Source organism: Bos javanicus, chromosome 11 (genome assembly GCF_032452875.1).
Source record: "Bos javanicus breed banteng chromosome 11, ARS-OSU_banteng_1.0, whole genome shotgun sequence".
Taxonomy (NCBI): domain Eukaryota; kingdom Metazoa; phylum Chordata; class Mammalia; order Artiodactyla; family Bovidae; genus Bos; species Bos javanicus.
In genome coordinates this window covers 92,652,995-92,669,245 of record NC_083878.1, presented here as the reverse complement: position 1 = coordinate 92,669,245, position 16,251 = coordinate 92,652,995, and the positions used below count along the sequence as shown (strand labels likewise).

The 16,251-nt window shown below is 44.8% G+C and overlaps 1 protein-coding gene across 3 annotated transcripts in view; it reads left to right on the top strand.

Moving 5' to 3' along the window:
• Positions 1 to 16,251, top strand: part of TTLL11 (tubulin tyrosine ligase like 11) — a 268,751-nt gene that overhangs the window by 43,722 nt on the left and 208,778 nt on the right. For all 3 annotated transcript variants that reach the window (XM_061433419.1, XM_061433418.1, XM_061433420.1), the window contains exon 2: positions 10,895 to 10,991. In XM_061433419.1, coding sequence (XP_061289403.1) covers positions 10,895 to 10,991 — 97 coding nt within the window. The remainder of the gene's footprint in view (positions 1 to 10,894; positions 10,992 to 16,251) is intronic.

Below are 16,251 nucleotides of genomic sequence, written 5' to 3'. Positions count from 1 at the left end.
GAAACGAGCTGCAGATGTTGCTAACAATGGTGTCTATGAACACATAGGGGTTTCATGGAGTCTTTAAATTCTCCTAAAATCACATGGAAAATTTTGTGCCTGTTCTAAAGAGAATCTCAAAGTGCTCCTTGACCCCACAAAGGTTAAAAATAGTCTCAGGCTTGATCCAGTGGTTAAGACTCTGAGCTTCCAACGCAGGGGGCGCAGGTTTGATCCCTGGTAGGGGAGCTAAGATCCCACAAGCTTTGTGGGGTGGCCAAAAAAGAAAAAGAGAGAGATACACCAGATTAGAAAGGTGCTTTCATCTGCAAAGAGTCCACAGAGTATGAAGGCAGACAGACTTAACAGGCAAGCTGCTGCTGAATGACCTGTGAAGGGTGTAAGTGCTGGAGGCCACACAGAGGGGAGAGCAGGTAAGACAGCTTCTTGGAGGGTCAAGCTGAGTCAGAAGATCCCAAGCGGAAGGAATAGCATGAAGAAACTCAGGCTGCAAAACAGAGAAGTGCAGTATGTTGCTGTTCAGTTGCTAAGTTGTGTGCGGCTTTGCGACCCCATGGATTGCAGCATGCCAGGATTTCGTCCTTCACCATCTGTCTCCTGGAGTTTGCTCAAATTCATGTCCACTGAATCAGTGACGCTATCTAACCATCTCATCCTCTGTCGCCCCTTCTCCTTTTGCCTGCAATCTTTCTCAGCATCAGGGTCTTTTCCAGTGAGTCAGGTGGCCAAAGTATTGGAGCTTCAGCTTCAGCATCAGTCTTTCCAATGAATTTTCAGGGTTGATTTCCTTTAGGATTGACTGGTTTGATTTCTTTGCCGACCAAGGGCCTCTCAAGTCTTCTCCAGAACCACAGTTTGAAAGCATCAATTCTTCGGGGCTCAGCCTTCTTTATGGTACAACTCTTACATCCGTATAGGACTACCGTGAGAATCCCATGACCAGCATAAAAAGGAAAAAGTGCTACATACTTAAAGTCAAAGTAGGCTGGCAGTAACAGTGCAAGTGCCCAAGGAGTATGTGGCCCAACTTGAGGCAAGCAAATTGGCAGAGGAGAGTTTTAGAAGCATCTTTGAGTCCAGGCTTGGAGCTTAGGCATAGGAAGAGTTGTAAGCGAAGGAGTGACGTGGTCAGAGCTTTGAAAAAAAAAAAAAAATTCCTCTGTGTATCAGGTAGACCAGAAGAGGAGGCCTTGGTGGGAGTGGGGATGAGGAAGGTTGGGGAGGAGGCCAGTGTAGCCCTCATCCTGGTGTGAAAGGAGGCCCTGAAGTAAGGCAGTGGGGATTAAAGAAGGAGAGGCAACTTCAATAAATGAGAAGAGGGACTTCCCTGGTGGTCCAGTGGCTAAGACTCTGTGCTCCCAATGCAGGGGATCTGGGTTCAATCCCTGGTCGGAGAACTAGATTCTGTGTGCTGCAACTGAGACCCATTGCAGCCAAATAAATAAATAAATATTTTTAAAAGATAAATAAGGAGATAAATCTGAAGACTTGCTGAGCAGTGGGATTTGGGGGAGGAAGAGGGCGTCTGGAGGGTTTTCAGGATTATGCTTTTCTTTTCTGTGGGCCGAGGGTCCACTGAACGCCTGGTTAGATATCACTGGAGGCCTGAGACAGTATGTCCCATTGTTCTGGTCCCAGAAATTCACAGTGTTATGTGGGGGTCAGGGTTACACATGAAATACTTAACAGGGCAGACCAGTTATAAGCATCAGTTCAGTTCAATTCAGTGGCTCAGTCATGTCCAACTCTTTGGGACCCCATGGACCGCAGCACGCCAGGCCTCCCTGTCCATCACCAACTCCCCAGAGCTTGCTCAGACTCATGTCCATCGAGTCGGTGATGCCATCCAACCATCTGTCGTCCCCTTCTCCTCCTGCCTTCAATCTTTCCCAGCATCAGGGTCTTTTCAAATGAGTCAGCTCTTCGCATCAGGTGGCCAAAGTATTGGAGCTTCAGCTTCAACATCAGTCCTTCTAATGTAAGCATGGTGGCTGCTGAATCGATCAGCATGGAGATCATTGCGGGCTGATGTGGCTCTGAGGCTCTCCACATTATCATGTCCTAGTTCCCATCTTGGTTGACCTCCCGGCCACATTCACACTATCCCCCTTGGCTGTTTAGGCCTCATGCTCTCGCTCTCTCAGTCCCTCTTACTCATTCTGCTCAGCATGTTCATCCTCCTCCCCCAAGACCTCCCTCCTGCTCCACTGCGCCCTGGGGTCCAGGCCCATGTGGGTGGCCTCTGCCCCAGTCTTCAGCCTGGCCTCTCACGCCTTTCCTCTCGCCCTCTGTGATCCAGCCTCGCTGACTTTCCTACAGGCTTCCCAGTGTGCCCCGGTCAGTCCTGCCCTAGGCTTTCACATGCTTCTCCTCTCTGCCTGGAGCACTCTTCCTCCCCATCTTTTATCCGATCTTCCTCCCAACCTCAGCTCTAATAGCCCTGTCTCAGGAATAGGATGACCATTTAATTTGTTGCTGAAACTGGGATATATCTGAAAGCAAAAAGAGGTGCTATTTATGATGACACTGCATCAGCCAGGCATTGGCTGGTGGACGTGGGGCCTCCTGACTCAGGGTACACTTCTCCAACTCCCTGGATCTGCTCAGTCCCGTGTGCTCTCTTGCTCTCCAGGGCTCATCTCACAGCCTTTACCATGGTTTGTAGCGATACACCAGCGTGACTTTGATTCAACCCTTCCACTGCAGTACTCTTGCCTGGAGAATCCCACGGACAGAGGAGCCTGGCAGGCTGCAGTCCATGGGGTCGAAAAGAGTTGGACACGACTGAGCGACTAACAAATCCTGAAAGATGATGCTGTGAAAGTGCTGCATTCAATATGCCAGCAAATTTGGAAAACTCAGCAGTGGCCACAGGACTGGAAAAGGTCAGTTTTCATTCCAATCCCAAAGAAAGGCAATGCCAAAAAATGCTCAAACTACCACACAATTGCACTCATCTCACACGCTAGTAAAGTAATGCTCAAAATTCTCCAAGCCAGGCTTCAGCAATATGTGAACCATGAACTTCCTGATGTTCAAGCTGGTTTTAGAAAAGGCAGAGGAACCAGAGATCAAATTGCCAACATCCTCTGGATCATAGAAAAAGCAAGAGAGTTCCAGAAAAGCATCTATTTCTGCTTTATTGACTATGCCAAAGCCTTTGACTGTGTGGATCACAGTAAACTGTGGAAAATTCTTCAAGAGATGGGAATACCAGACCACCTGATCTGCCTCTTGAGAAATTTGTATGCAGGTCAGGAAGCAACAGTTAGAACTGGACATGGAACAACAGACTGGCTCCAAATAGGAAAAGGAGTTCATCAAGGCTGTATATTGTCACCCTGTTTATTTAACTTCTATACATCATGAGAAACGCTGGACTGGAAGAAACACAAGCTGGAATCAAGATTGATGGGAGAAATATCAATAACCTCAGATATGCAGATGACACCACCCTTATGGCAGAAATTGAAGAGGTACTCAAAAGCCTCTTGATGAAAGTGAAAGTGGAGAGTGAAAAAGTTGGCTTAAAGCTCAACATTCAGAAAACGAAGATCATGGCATCCGGTCCCACCACTTCATGGGAAATAGATGGGGAAACAGTGGAAACAGTGTCAGACTTTATTTTTCTGGACTCCAAAATCACTGCAGATGGTGACATCAGCCATGAAATTAAAAGACGCTTACTCCTTGGAAGGAAAGTTACAACCAACCTAGATAGCATATTGAAAAGCAGAGACATTACTTTGCCAACAAAGGTTCGTCTAGTCAAGGCTATGGTTTCTCCTGTGGTCATGTATGGATGTGAGAGTTGGACTGTGAAGAAGGCTGAGTGCCGAAGAATTGATGCTTTTGAACTGTGGTGTTGGAGAAGACTCTTGAGAGTCCCTTGGACTGCAAGGAGATCCAACCAGTCCATTCTGAAGGAGATCAGCCCTGGGTTTTCTTTGGAAGGAATGATGCTAAAGCTGAAACTCCAGTACTTTGGCCACCTCATGCGAAGAGTTGATTCATTGGAAAAGACCCTGATGCTTGGAGGGATTGGGGGCAGGAGGAGAAGGGGATGGCAGAGGATGAGATGGCTGGATGGCATCGCTGACTCGATGGACGTGAGTCTCAGTGAACTCCGGGAGTTGGTGTTGGACAGGGAGGCCTGGCGTCCTGCGATTCATGGGGTCACAAAGAGTCAGACATGACTGAGCGACTGATCTGATCTGATCTGAGCGACTAACTTTCAAAACCACTTTATCCCCACGGACTGTGTGCCCCAGGAAGGCAGACATGTTCCCTTGTGTCTTCGGCATCTGAGACACTTTGTGCCACTAAGTAGGTGCTTAACACTTAATGGGTAAAACAATTAATGATGAACTCAGATTTGTATTGTTCTGTGGTGCCTAAAGGTGTTTTCGTTTCCATTATCTTGTTCGGTCCCTGTCAGTACCTGACGGTTTTCTCTTCTGGGTCTCCCAAGGACACAGAACAGAGGTCCTGGTTGCTTAAGCTCTTATAGTTGGTAAGTGAACAGAGACAAGTCTAGGATTCTCAGGCTTTCTGATCCCTCAAATCCAGTGCTTTTTCCAAAAGGGTTTGAAGAAGAGAAAAGGGAAGATAATTCCCAGGTAACCTGGAGGATGGTGATGAACTTGAGAAAAATGGGGAGTGGGGAGTCTGAGAAGCACTTGTCAGTTTTCAGTTGCCTGTGACAATCCATGCAGTGTTCCAGGCTCCAGAGAGTCCTGGTAGAGCTATGAATGGCCCCTTAGCCTGGGGGGGAGGTGGTGATGGGGTGTAAGCAGACAGTTTTGTTGTCATTTTATTGTAAAATATAATATAAAACTGACCATCCTAAGCATCTTTAAGTTTACAGTACAGTGGTGTTAAATACATTCACAGAGTTGTTCATTCATCACTACCAACCATCTCCAGGACCCTTTTCATCTTCCCCAGTTGAAACTCTGTACACACTGAGCAATAACTCCCCATTTTCCCCTCCCCCCAGCTCATGGAATGGGCTTCCCTGGTGGCTCAGTGATAAAGAATCTGCCTGCAGTGCAGGAGGCTCAGGTTCAATCTCTGGGTCAGTTAGATCCCCTGGAGAAGGAAATGGCATTCCAGTATTCTTGCCAGTATTCTTGCCTGGAGAATCCCATGGACAGAGGAGCCTGGTGGGCTACAATCCATGGGGTTCCCAAAAAGCTGGACATGACTTAGTGACTAAACAGCAACAAAGCTCCTGGAAATGACCATTCTATTTTCTGTGGCTCTGAATTTGACTGCTCTAGCTATCTCACTACCCACTCCAGTGTTCTTGCCTGGAGAATCCCAGGGACGGGGGAGCCTGGTGGGCTGCCATCTATGGGGTTGCACAGAGTCAGACACGACTGAAGTGACTCAGCAGCAGTAGCAGCTACCTCACTATCCTAAAGAAAATCAACCCTGAATATTCATTGGAAGGACTGATGCTGAAGCTGAAGCTGCAATACTTTGGCCACCTGATACGAAGAACCAACTCATTGGAAAAGACCCTGATGCTGGGAAAGATGGAAAGCAGGAGGAGAAGGGGACAACAGAGAATGAGATGGCTGGATGGCATCACTAACTCAGTGGATGTGAGTTTGAGCAAACTCCCGGAGATGGTGAAGGACAGGGAAGCCTGGCATGCTGCAGTCCATGGGGTCGCACAGAGCTGGACACGACTGAACTCCTGAACAACAACAAGCTACCTCACAAAAGTGGAGTCAAGCAGTGTTTGTCCGTTTGTGTTTGGCTTGCTTGACAGTGTAATGTCTTCGGGGTTCATCCATGTTGTAGCAAGCATCAAAACTCCATTCTTTCTTAAGGCTGAGTGATATCACAGTGTGCCTGTATTCCACATAGTGCTTATCCACTGATGGATAGTCAGTGGACACTTGGGCTGTTTCTACTTTCTGATTGTTTGAATAACGTTGCTATCACATTTGCTGTACCAGTATCTGTTTGAGTCCCTGATTTCAATCCTTTTTGGATTCAGAAGAGAAATTCAGAAGAGAAATTGCTGAATCATGTGGTAATTTTTGTTTTCCCAGTCATTTTTTACATTCCCACTGTGCAAGGGTTTCAATTCCTCTACATCCTCATCAACACCTATTTCCTTTGTATTATTATTTTTATAATGGTCTTCCTAATGGATGTGAAGTGGTTTTGATTTGCATTTTCCTAATAATTAGTGATGTTGAGTATCTTTTCATGTGCTTATTTGCCATCTGTATATCTTCTCTTGAATAGACATAGAGAAATGTCTGTTCAAGTCCTTTGCCCATTTTTTAAATTGGCTTATTTGTGTTGAGTTGTAGGAGTCTTTAAAAATATATTCTAAATATTAATCCCTTATCAGATTTATGATTTTCAAATATTTTCTCCCATTCCGTGGGCTGCCCTTTTATTCTGTTGACAGTGTCCTTTGATGTAAAAGTTTTAATTTTGATGAAGTTGAGGCTTCCCTGATGGCTCAGACAGTAAAGAATGTTCCTGCAATGCTGGAGACCTGGGTTCAATCCCTGGGTTGGGAAGATCCCCTGGAGGAGGAAATGGCAACCCACTCCAGTATTCTTGCCTGGAGAATCCCATGGACAGAGGAACCTGGCGGTCTACAGTCCACGGGATCGAAGAGTTGGACATGACTGAGTGACTACCATTTCTTTTCACTTTGTTTATTTTTTCTTTTGTTGCCTATGCTCTTAGTATCATGTCTAAGAAATCATTCCCAAGTCCAATGTCATGAAACTTATCGCCTCTATTATCTTCTATGAGTTTCATTTCTTTTGTTCTTATGAGTAGGTCTTTGACCCACTTTGAGTTAACTTTTATCTATGGTGTAAGGTAAGGGTCCAACTTCACCTTTTTGTATGTAGATATCCGACTTTCCCAACACCAATTTTTGAAAAGACTCTCCTTCTGCAAATGAATAGACTAGTCATCTTTGTCGAAAATCATTTGACCGTATATGGGAGGGTTTTTTCCTGAGTTCTCTGTCTTATTCCATTGGTCTATATGCCTGTCTTTATGCTAGTTCCACACTGTTTTTAATTTATTTTTATTATTTTTAATTTTGAGATGTTTTAGGTTCACAGCAAAACTGAGTAGAAGGGATGGAGATTTCCCATATAATCACCGCCCTCACGTATACACTATCAAAATCCCACACCAAAGCGATAGGTTTGTTAAAATCAATGAACCTTTGTTGCAGATCATTGTCACCCGAAGTCCGTAGTTTATATCAGTGTTCACTTTTGGTGATGTACATTCTGTGGCTTTAGACAAAGCTATGGTGGTGTGAATTCACCGTTATGGTATGAGAGAGTGTTGTTTCACTGCCCTAAAAACCTTCTGTGCTTTGCCTAGTCATCCCTCCAAGACTAGCCCCTGGCAACCACTGATCCTTTCACTGTCTCCATAGTTGTGCCTTTTCCAGAAAGTCAGATAACTGGAATCATACCTTATGTAGCCTTTTCAGATGGGCTTCTTTTGCTTAATAATATGCATTTAAGGGTCCTCCATGTCTTTTCATGGCTCAGTAGCTCATTTCTTTTTAGCACCGAAGAAAAGTCCATTGCCTGGCTGTACCATGGCTTATTTATCCACTCACTCACTGAAGGACATCTTGGTTGTTTCCAGGCCTTAGCAATTACGAATTAAGCTGCTATAAACCTTTACATGGAGGGCTTTTTTGTGGACATAAGTTTTTAATTAATTTGAATAATACCGAGGAGCATAATTGCTGGATCATCTGATAAGAGTATATTTAGGTTTGTAAGAAATTTCCAAACTGTCTTCCAAAGTGGCTGTACCATTTCGCATTCCCATCAGCAGTAGATGAGTGTTCCTGTTGCTCCTCACCCCCGTCAGCACTTGGTGGTGTTGTGTTTTGGATTTTGGGCATTTTAAGGTGTGCAGTGGTATCTCATTATTGTTTTATGCACTGTTTTGATTACTATAGCTTTGTTAAAAGTTTTGGCATCAGAAAGTGTGATACCTCCAAAATTGTTTTGGCTATTTGGGATTCCTTGATATTTCATGTGAATTTTAAGAAGGATATTTCTATTTCTGCAAAAAAAAAAAGTTACTGGAATTTTGGTTGGGATTTCATTGAATCTGAGGATCATTTTGAGTAGTGTTGACATTTTAATAATATGAAGCCTTCTCATCCTTGAACATGGGATATCTTTCCACTTATCTGTGTCTGCCATTTCTTTTGGCAACATTTTATAATTTTTAGTGTACAAGTCTTTGTCCCCTTGGTTAATACCTAATTATTTTATTCTTTTTGATGCTGTGGTAAATTGAATTGTTTTCTTAATTTTCTTTTTGGATGTTCATGGTCAGTATATAGAAAAACAACTGATTTTTTTGTGTATTGATTTTGTATCTAGTAACTTTGTTGAGTTCATTTATTGTGTGTGTGTGTGTATGTAATCTTTAGGATTTTCTATATATAAGATCATGTCCTCTGAAAACAGATAATTTTACTTCTTCCTTTCCAATTTGGATGTCTCGTTTCTTTTTCTTGCCTATTGCTCTGGTTAGAACTTCCAATACCATGTTGAATAGAAAGTGGCAAAAGTGAGTCTCCTGGTCTCCTTCCTGATATCAGAAGAAAAGCTTTCAGTTTCACCATTGAGCTTGATGTTAGCTGCTTAAGCGGTTTTTCAAAGGATCTTAAAAAGACATGGGATTATGAGATGCTGGTTTGGTGGTTTAGTTGCTAAGTTGTGTCGGACTCTTGCAACCTCATGGACTATAGCCCGCCAGGCTCCTCTGTACAGGAGATTCTCCAGGCAAGAATACTGGAGTGGTTTGCTATTTTCTTCTCCAGGGGATCTTCCAGACCCAGGGATTGAACCCAGGTCTCCTGCACTGCAGGCAGATTCTTTACCAACTGAGCTACCAGGGAAGCCTAAGAGACGAGATGCTGGGACCTACTTAATATCGTGTTTCTCTGTTTTCTCAGCACTGAGCAAAGTGCCTGGCACATAGGTTATTGAATAAATTGATTTAGAAAGACAGTTTCTCAAAGACAGGGGCTCTCTGAATGAAAGGTTAACTTAGAAATCATGAAAGTGTCAAGGATTGAAAGGCGATCCTAAGGGTGATAAGGATTCCTAGGTTATCCACTGAGGGTTTCAATTACTTGCAACCAGAAAATCCCTTGCTAAGACCTTAAAGGGTCTTGTGTATTGATCAGGTGTCGATCCTACAGCGTGGGCAGCAAAGCCACTTGGATCCTAGTAAATGTTGCTTGGATAGTATGCTTTATAGAGGAACCTCCTCATAAAGTTCTTTTCCCCTCTTCTATATTAGTACTTAACAGCTGGAAGACAATAACATATGTTGTATCTCCTTGTATTTATGACTGCCGAATTAATAACTTCAATCCACTGGATATAAAGAAAATGAGTGAAGTGCTATAAATTATAGATGGAAGTTGTTAATGCTAATAGAGTGTGTAACATATGCCTTACTTTGGCACAGTTTTGAGACAATGTGAATGATGTAAAGGGCTTGAGTCTGTTTGCCTTCATTTTAATTTGGAATCATTGGGAAGCTTTGAGTCACTGCCATTTCATTGGTAACGCCATGTTCTTTCATTGGAACTTCACCCTCTTAGCTTGGAGCAGATAAAAATTCTGATTAACTATAGTCTTAGGATGGGAAAATTGGATGCTTTTACTTAATATGCTGATATTTCTCTTCATTTGGACTTCTAACAAGTAGGTTCTAAATATGAACTAACATGTCCTTGCTCTTTTCCCTTAAGGAGAGTCGAGTGATGCATTTAAAAAATACACTGTGTAAATGCAGAGCTTGTTGATAACTGGGAGAGGAAATAAGATGTAGAAAGAGCAGGCCCCTTGGTCTTAGCAAGGGATTTTCTGGTTGCAAGTAATTGAAACCCTCTAGCTTGAGCAAAGGGGATGCATTCCAAGGGTATGAGACTGCCTCACAGGATCCAAGGACAGAAGGGACAGTGGGGCTCAGAAGGGCCTGGGCCCAGGGTCTAAAAGCCCTGGGAACTGAGGTCACTCGGTCTGTGTCTCCAGGGCCACATGGCCTCGTCTCTGCTTTTCTCTTTGCACCTGCTTCTTTCTCCTCTCTTAGTAGACTGGCTGCCTTTGCTTCTCTGTGCACATGGCCAAGCACAGCTGCCCGGCTCTGGCGTTTGATCCCTTTCAGTTCAAGGGCCGGCAGAGGCTGCTGGGCATCTCTGATTTCCATATTCCTGGAAGAGAGAATCTGGTTATCTCATCATGAGTCAGAGGACTATTCCTGGTTTGTTCATTTATTCATTCAAAAAGTCTTTGTTGAATGCCAGGAACAGTTTTAGGCTCCCGGGAATACATCCTGCCCTTGGGGACTGTGTATGTGTGTGTGTGTTGAGAAACAGAGAGAGAGAGATGTTGTGAGAACTTGTTTTAGGGGCACCAGTTTGCACATTGCAGTTTTAAGAGAAAGAGAAGTATGGTTTGGAATTCATATAGACCTGGATTCAGATCCGCCTGTTACCAGCTCTGTGCAGCCTTGGGTGTGTTACCTTACCTCTCTCATCCCCGATTTTCTCATCAGTGAAATGGATATCATCCTTTCTAGAATGGTTATGGGGATTCTAATGAATGGGTGCCTATAAAATCACTTGTAGAGTGCCAGCCATGCTGAATCAGAACCCTGCCTCTCAGTGGTCATGACCCTGAGAAAGTTACTTAGCCTGACTGAATTTGTTCTGTAACACAGGAAAGAATGTCAGCAACTTCACAGGCTTGTTACAAGCATCCAGTCACATGATGTGTGCCAGGGCGTGGGGAATTAGTACAGAAGAGACACTCAGGGCGGTAGTTAATCACATTTCCCCTCTTTCTTCCAGTTCCCATTTGGCCGACGCTTGCCTTGTGACATCTACTGGCACGGAGTTTCATTTCACGACAATGACATATTCTCCGGTCAAGTGAACAAGTTTCCAGGTATCTACTGTTATTGCTGGCATTTAAAAATGTGTCTAGGGCTGAGTCTCAGGGTACACTCTTGGACAAAAATATGCCAGTGTTTTGAGATCAAACTGGAGGGCTCTTAATTGGGAATGGCTGCCACCGTGCTGTGATCTTGGGAGGGAAGATGATCAGGACTTAACCCACCAAGGGCTTAAAGACTGGAAGTTCCAAAGTGTGAAGAGATTGGTTCTTCTGGTCTAATTCCACTGGTGGAAGAACATGACTTTCACTTTGGGGTTTTTGATATAATATGGGTGTGTCATGAAGGGACGATATTTTCAAAATGAAAAAAACTCACCATAGTTTCTGGAACATTTCAATGACTCAGTGAGTGTGGACTCTGAATGCCTCTATGTGTGTGGCTTTCTCTAGTAGATCATGAGCTCCTGGGAGGGGCCATGACTCCCGCACCTCTGTAGATTCCTGTGGCTCCTGCAACCCTTCTGGACACACCTGAGGTGCTCTGTAACTGCTTTCTCACTGACTCACTGAAACTCAGAGGCAGCCCCAGTTTTATGCTCATCGCAGGGAACGAGAAAGCCTGACATTAAAGCAATAAAATGAACCATTTCCCCTACAGAGTTAGTCTAACATTAATAAAAGCTTCATGTTGCACTAAAATAAGTAAACAAACCATTTAAATTTCTAATTAATTTGCAGGAGACAGAGGTACTAAAATTCCAGGACTTTGTCCCAGAAATGGGATTCACAGTTGCCATTTCCTTTAAGTGCCATGTCTGGAGGTGCTGTTTTAAAATCAAAAGGCAGCATCTCCATCCTGGGAACAGGAGGTCTGGACAGCGTCTGTCTTCATACCCTGAGGGCATTATCTAGTGAGATGATTATCTAGTGAGACTGCATGGGAGACTTGGTGCCAGATAAGTGCCACAGCCAACACTCTAGGAGACCTCCCCATTCCATTCCCAGCCACCCTATCGTATAACTTTTCCCTTTCCTTTTAGCCTCTACCACCTTCTTCTGCCCTGATTACTATTCATTATTTCCATTGGTTAAGTGGAGAGGAGGGGTTAAGGTGAGTGGGAGTGTGTAAGGAGAAATGAACATTTGGTTAATCAGGGTATGATTTCAGTGAAAGAGGTGCCACTCATTTTCAGAAATTTTTACATAAGACACAAACCATTTAGAATACGATAACAGATAAATTTTTAAAAGAACAGGGACTTGACTGGCAGTCCAGTGATTAAGACTTTGCCTTCTAACGATCCCTGGTTGAGGAGCTAAGATTCTCACATGCCTCACAGCCAAAAAAACCAAAACATAAAAACATAAGTAATACTGTAACAAATTCAATAAAGACTTTAAAAATGGTTCATATTTTAAAAAGAGAGAGAGAGAGAACATCACCCAAATCCCATTCCTCATTGAACGAAACCATGATGTGAATATTTCTATTTATTGTTGTTTAGTTGCTAAATCGTGTCTGACTCTTTTCTATATTTATTTCCTCCCAAACCTTAATCATGTTTGTGTATCATTTTTACATAGTTGCCTGACTATAAGATGTTTGCTCTAGTGTTTCATTTATGCTTATTTTTAAGAGGAGAATCAACTGGTCTTTTTCTTTGGCAGTCCGTGCCATATGGTTAAGAAAATACCTCTTAGAAAACCCAATATCCATACATTATACAGTGGCAAGTTATACTATGTCCACTAGGGGGGGTTTTCAACTAAGCCAACAGACTATCATAGGCCCCTTGGCTCAGATTCACTTGGAAGGACACAGGACAGGAAGCACAGCTTGCCAGCCAGTCAATGTCATGCGTTTCTTTTTAGTTGAGTCTTTACAAGGGTTCCAGAGCTAAGTCTTTGGCTCCTGCAGGGAAAGCTCAGGTGCAAGGAGACACGATCCATATTGGTGGCTGTGGATCGGCCTTGACTCAGAAACCCTGTAGGAGCCAATAGCCCACGCAGCTCCTCCGTAGCATAGCTTCCAACGTCCCCGCCAGGGTCATGCTAAGTTACAAGATTCATTACACTCAGGAAAGCCCAGAGCTATGGCTCCTGACAAGGTATTTATGTGAGATGCCAGTAAATGATCATTTTAACCATATGCTCTGTTGTCTAGTCACAGAGCTAACTTTCCCCCTTTATCGGTTTCCTGGGGAACAGAGCTAGAAAATTAACTCAAGATCAGATAGGTTCTTGGAGGAGGCAGGTTTTTGTCTGAGGACGAGGAGAACTCTTGCAGCCAGGGTTCTTGCATGGTTTTAATGGGATAGCTATCATTTTCTCTGTCTGGCTGCTCATAAAAGATGACTTTTGGGGGACTTCCCTGGTGGTCCAGTGGAAGAATCCTTCCAATTTGGGGGATAAAAGTTTGATCCCTGGTTGGGGAACTAAGATCCCACATGCCATGGGGTAACTAGGCCTGTGCAGTGTAGAGCCCATGTCGCACAAGAGAGAAGCCCATGAGCTGCGATAAAGAGGCTACCTGCTGCACCCGATGCAGCCAAATAAAATAAATACATAGATAAATATCTTTTTGAGAAAAAAGATGACATTTTAATGCCACTAACAGGACTTACTGTGATATTGGGGGAGCAAAATTTGGAAGAAAGAAACTCTTTGAATGAGGGCAGAGTTCCCAAGACATGAATCATCAAATGGGCTTCACTGACATTTTGCCCATTTTCTCGTTTCATCCGACGGCTGAGAGCAGGAAGGAAGCAGTCGCTATAGCTTGACATTTGGGATGCAGGTAGAAATACAGGAAAAATTACCTTCAGAGGACTAGTTTCATTAAAGGTGATATAAGAACATTCATTCTAAAGAAGAACGCTCGCCCCATCTCATATTCCAAGTGCCAGTGATAGGAACATACAATTATCCTCTTTACTAACACCAGCTGCTGCTGCTGCTAAGTCGCTTCAGTCGTGTCCGACTCTGTGCGACCCCAGAGACGGAAGCCAACCAGGCTCCCCCGTCCCTGGGATTCTCCAGGCAAGAACACTTATTAGCTTTAATGACAAAGAAGGCTCTGGAACCTCTAGGCAGCAGACCAGGGCTGCCACACCCTCTGCCCTGTGAAAGACAACGTGCTTAGCGACGATCCCAGAACTGTGCTCGGGTTGGTGTCCACGCTTATCTTCCGTCTCTGATACATCCCATTATTCCAAAGCTGCATTTCATATGCATCATGTATTACTTAGAGCAAGTTCCAGAGGATGTGCCAGGCAAGGATAAGCACTGCACATGCTGAATAAGCTGAAAACTTTTGGATAAACATATGGAAGTAATTTATTTTGTTCATGTCAGCATGTTAGATTTTAGCCACTTTTCTATGGGCAATTGCCTTCAAGATATGTTATTATATCTTAACTGATGAATTAAAACTTTCACTAAAAATAATCAGATTTAGATAGGTCTTTACTTTAAGAAAGCCCAGAACTGTCAGTTCTCGACTTTACAAACAACGGGGTTTTGTTTTTTCTTTTGCTGAGTTGCCGGCTCTGGAATATATGACAGCACGTGGCAGGTGGCACTTGAGAGCCCACCATGAGGAGGGGACTTTGTCAGAGGAGGAGGGGGCCCCAGGGAGGGATCTCTGGGGGCGGCTGTCTGCTAATCTCTGGTCTGGGCTAGGGATATCAAGATGAGGAGAAAAGCGCTTAAAGAGAGAAGTTAAATACAAGATAAGCACTATGCCAGAGGAAGCTTGGGGTGCTGTGAGAATAAGGAGCAAGAGCATGTGACCTGACCCAGATTTGCCTGGGGGGAAGGTGAGGCAAGAGATCCTGGAGAAGAGGATTGCAAGTGTGAACTGAGCCTCCAGGGCTGGATGGGCCTGACCCCCACGCTAGACAAGGGCGCAGAGGTGGTGCAGAGCTGTAGAGTGATTTGCATGTTGCAATGGCACCCCACTCCAGTACTCTTGCCTAGAAAATCCCATGGACGGAGGAGCCTGGTAGGCTGCAGTCCATGGGGTCACTAGGAGTCGGACACGACTGAGCGACTTCACTTTCACTTTTCACTTTCATGCATTGGAGAAGGAAATGGCAACCCACTCCAGTGTTCTTGCCTCTGGAGAATCCCAGGGATGGGGGAGCCTGGTGGGCTGCAGTCTATGGGGTCGCACAGAGTCAGACATGACTGAAGCGACTTAGCAGCATGCAGTGAAAGGCAAGCGGCCTGTGGTCGTTAGAAAGGGTCGTGTGCGATGGGACAGTGGGGAGGTGAGAGGCAGGGACCAAGGTCACAGGGAGTCACTGAGAAATTTCCAAGCTAGAGAGTGACACGGGCCGGTGTGCAGATGGAAAGATATTCCAGAGGGGATGCACTGGAGGTGGAGGTGGAGGAGTTGGGGCGTAGAGAGGCTGAGAGAGGAAACAGCTAAGAGGCTACTGTATTTTTCAGAATCTGAAAGTATTGTTTGCTGCTTGATGGTTATTATGTGTTTTTGCCAAGAATTATTGTTATAAGCGATACTTGGATTGAGTAGTACTCCCAACATAGCTCACATTATGTTTTGTTTTTAATTTGGGTTAACTAGGTCTGTGTAGACAGGCCAGAGGATCAGACTGTTACACTTCTGTGTAACTCCAGTGGGCTGAGACCCCCCCACCTTCCGCCTCTACCGCCCCAGGCTGTGAGACTGCAGTGAGGCAGACAGCAAAACCCAGGCTCAGAAGCAATGGCAGGAGGCAAGCTTTTGGATGAGAAGCTCTAGCCTGAGTGAGGGGTATTTCCCACCCGGTAGGGGAACGGCTACAACAAGGACATCTAAGAACAGACCTTCCTGAGAAGCCCAGGTAGACAGTCAGCCTCAAGAGAACCTGTTAGGACAGCAGGAGCCCAGCCCCTGGGCTCAAGCCACAGGAGGACTCCAGCCCTTGTAGCGGAGGCTTAGGGGCAACATGGGAGGAGGAACATGGGAGACATTGGGCAAAGGCATTGCTGAGGCAGCCACTTAGGCACCAGGAGCCAAGAACAGGTGACCAACATTTGAGGACAAGCAATGGCACCTCAGAGAAATAGCTAAAATCCTCCTTATCTGGCCCTCCCTGGTGGTACAGTGGTTAAGAATCCGCCTGCCAATGCAGGGGACACGGGTTCTATTCCTGGTCTGGGGAGATTCCACATGCCTTGAGCAACTAACCCAGTGCACCACAACTCCTGAAGCCCATGCACCTAGAACCCATGCTCCACAAGAGAAGTCCCTGTAATGAGAAGCCCAGGGACCACAACCAAGAGCAGCCCCCACTTGCCACAACTA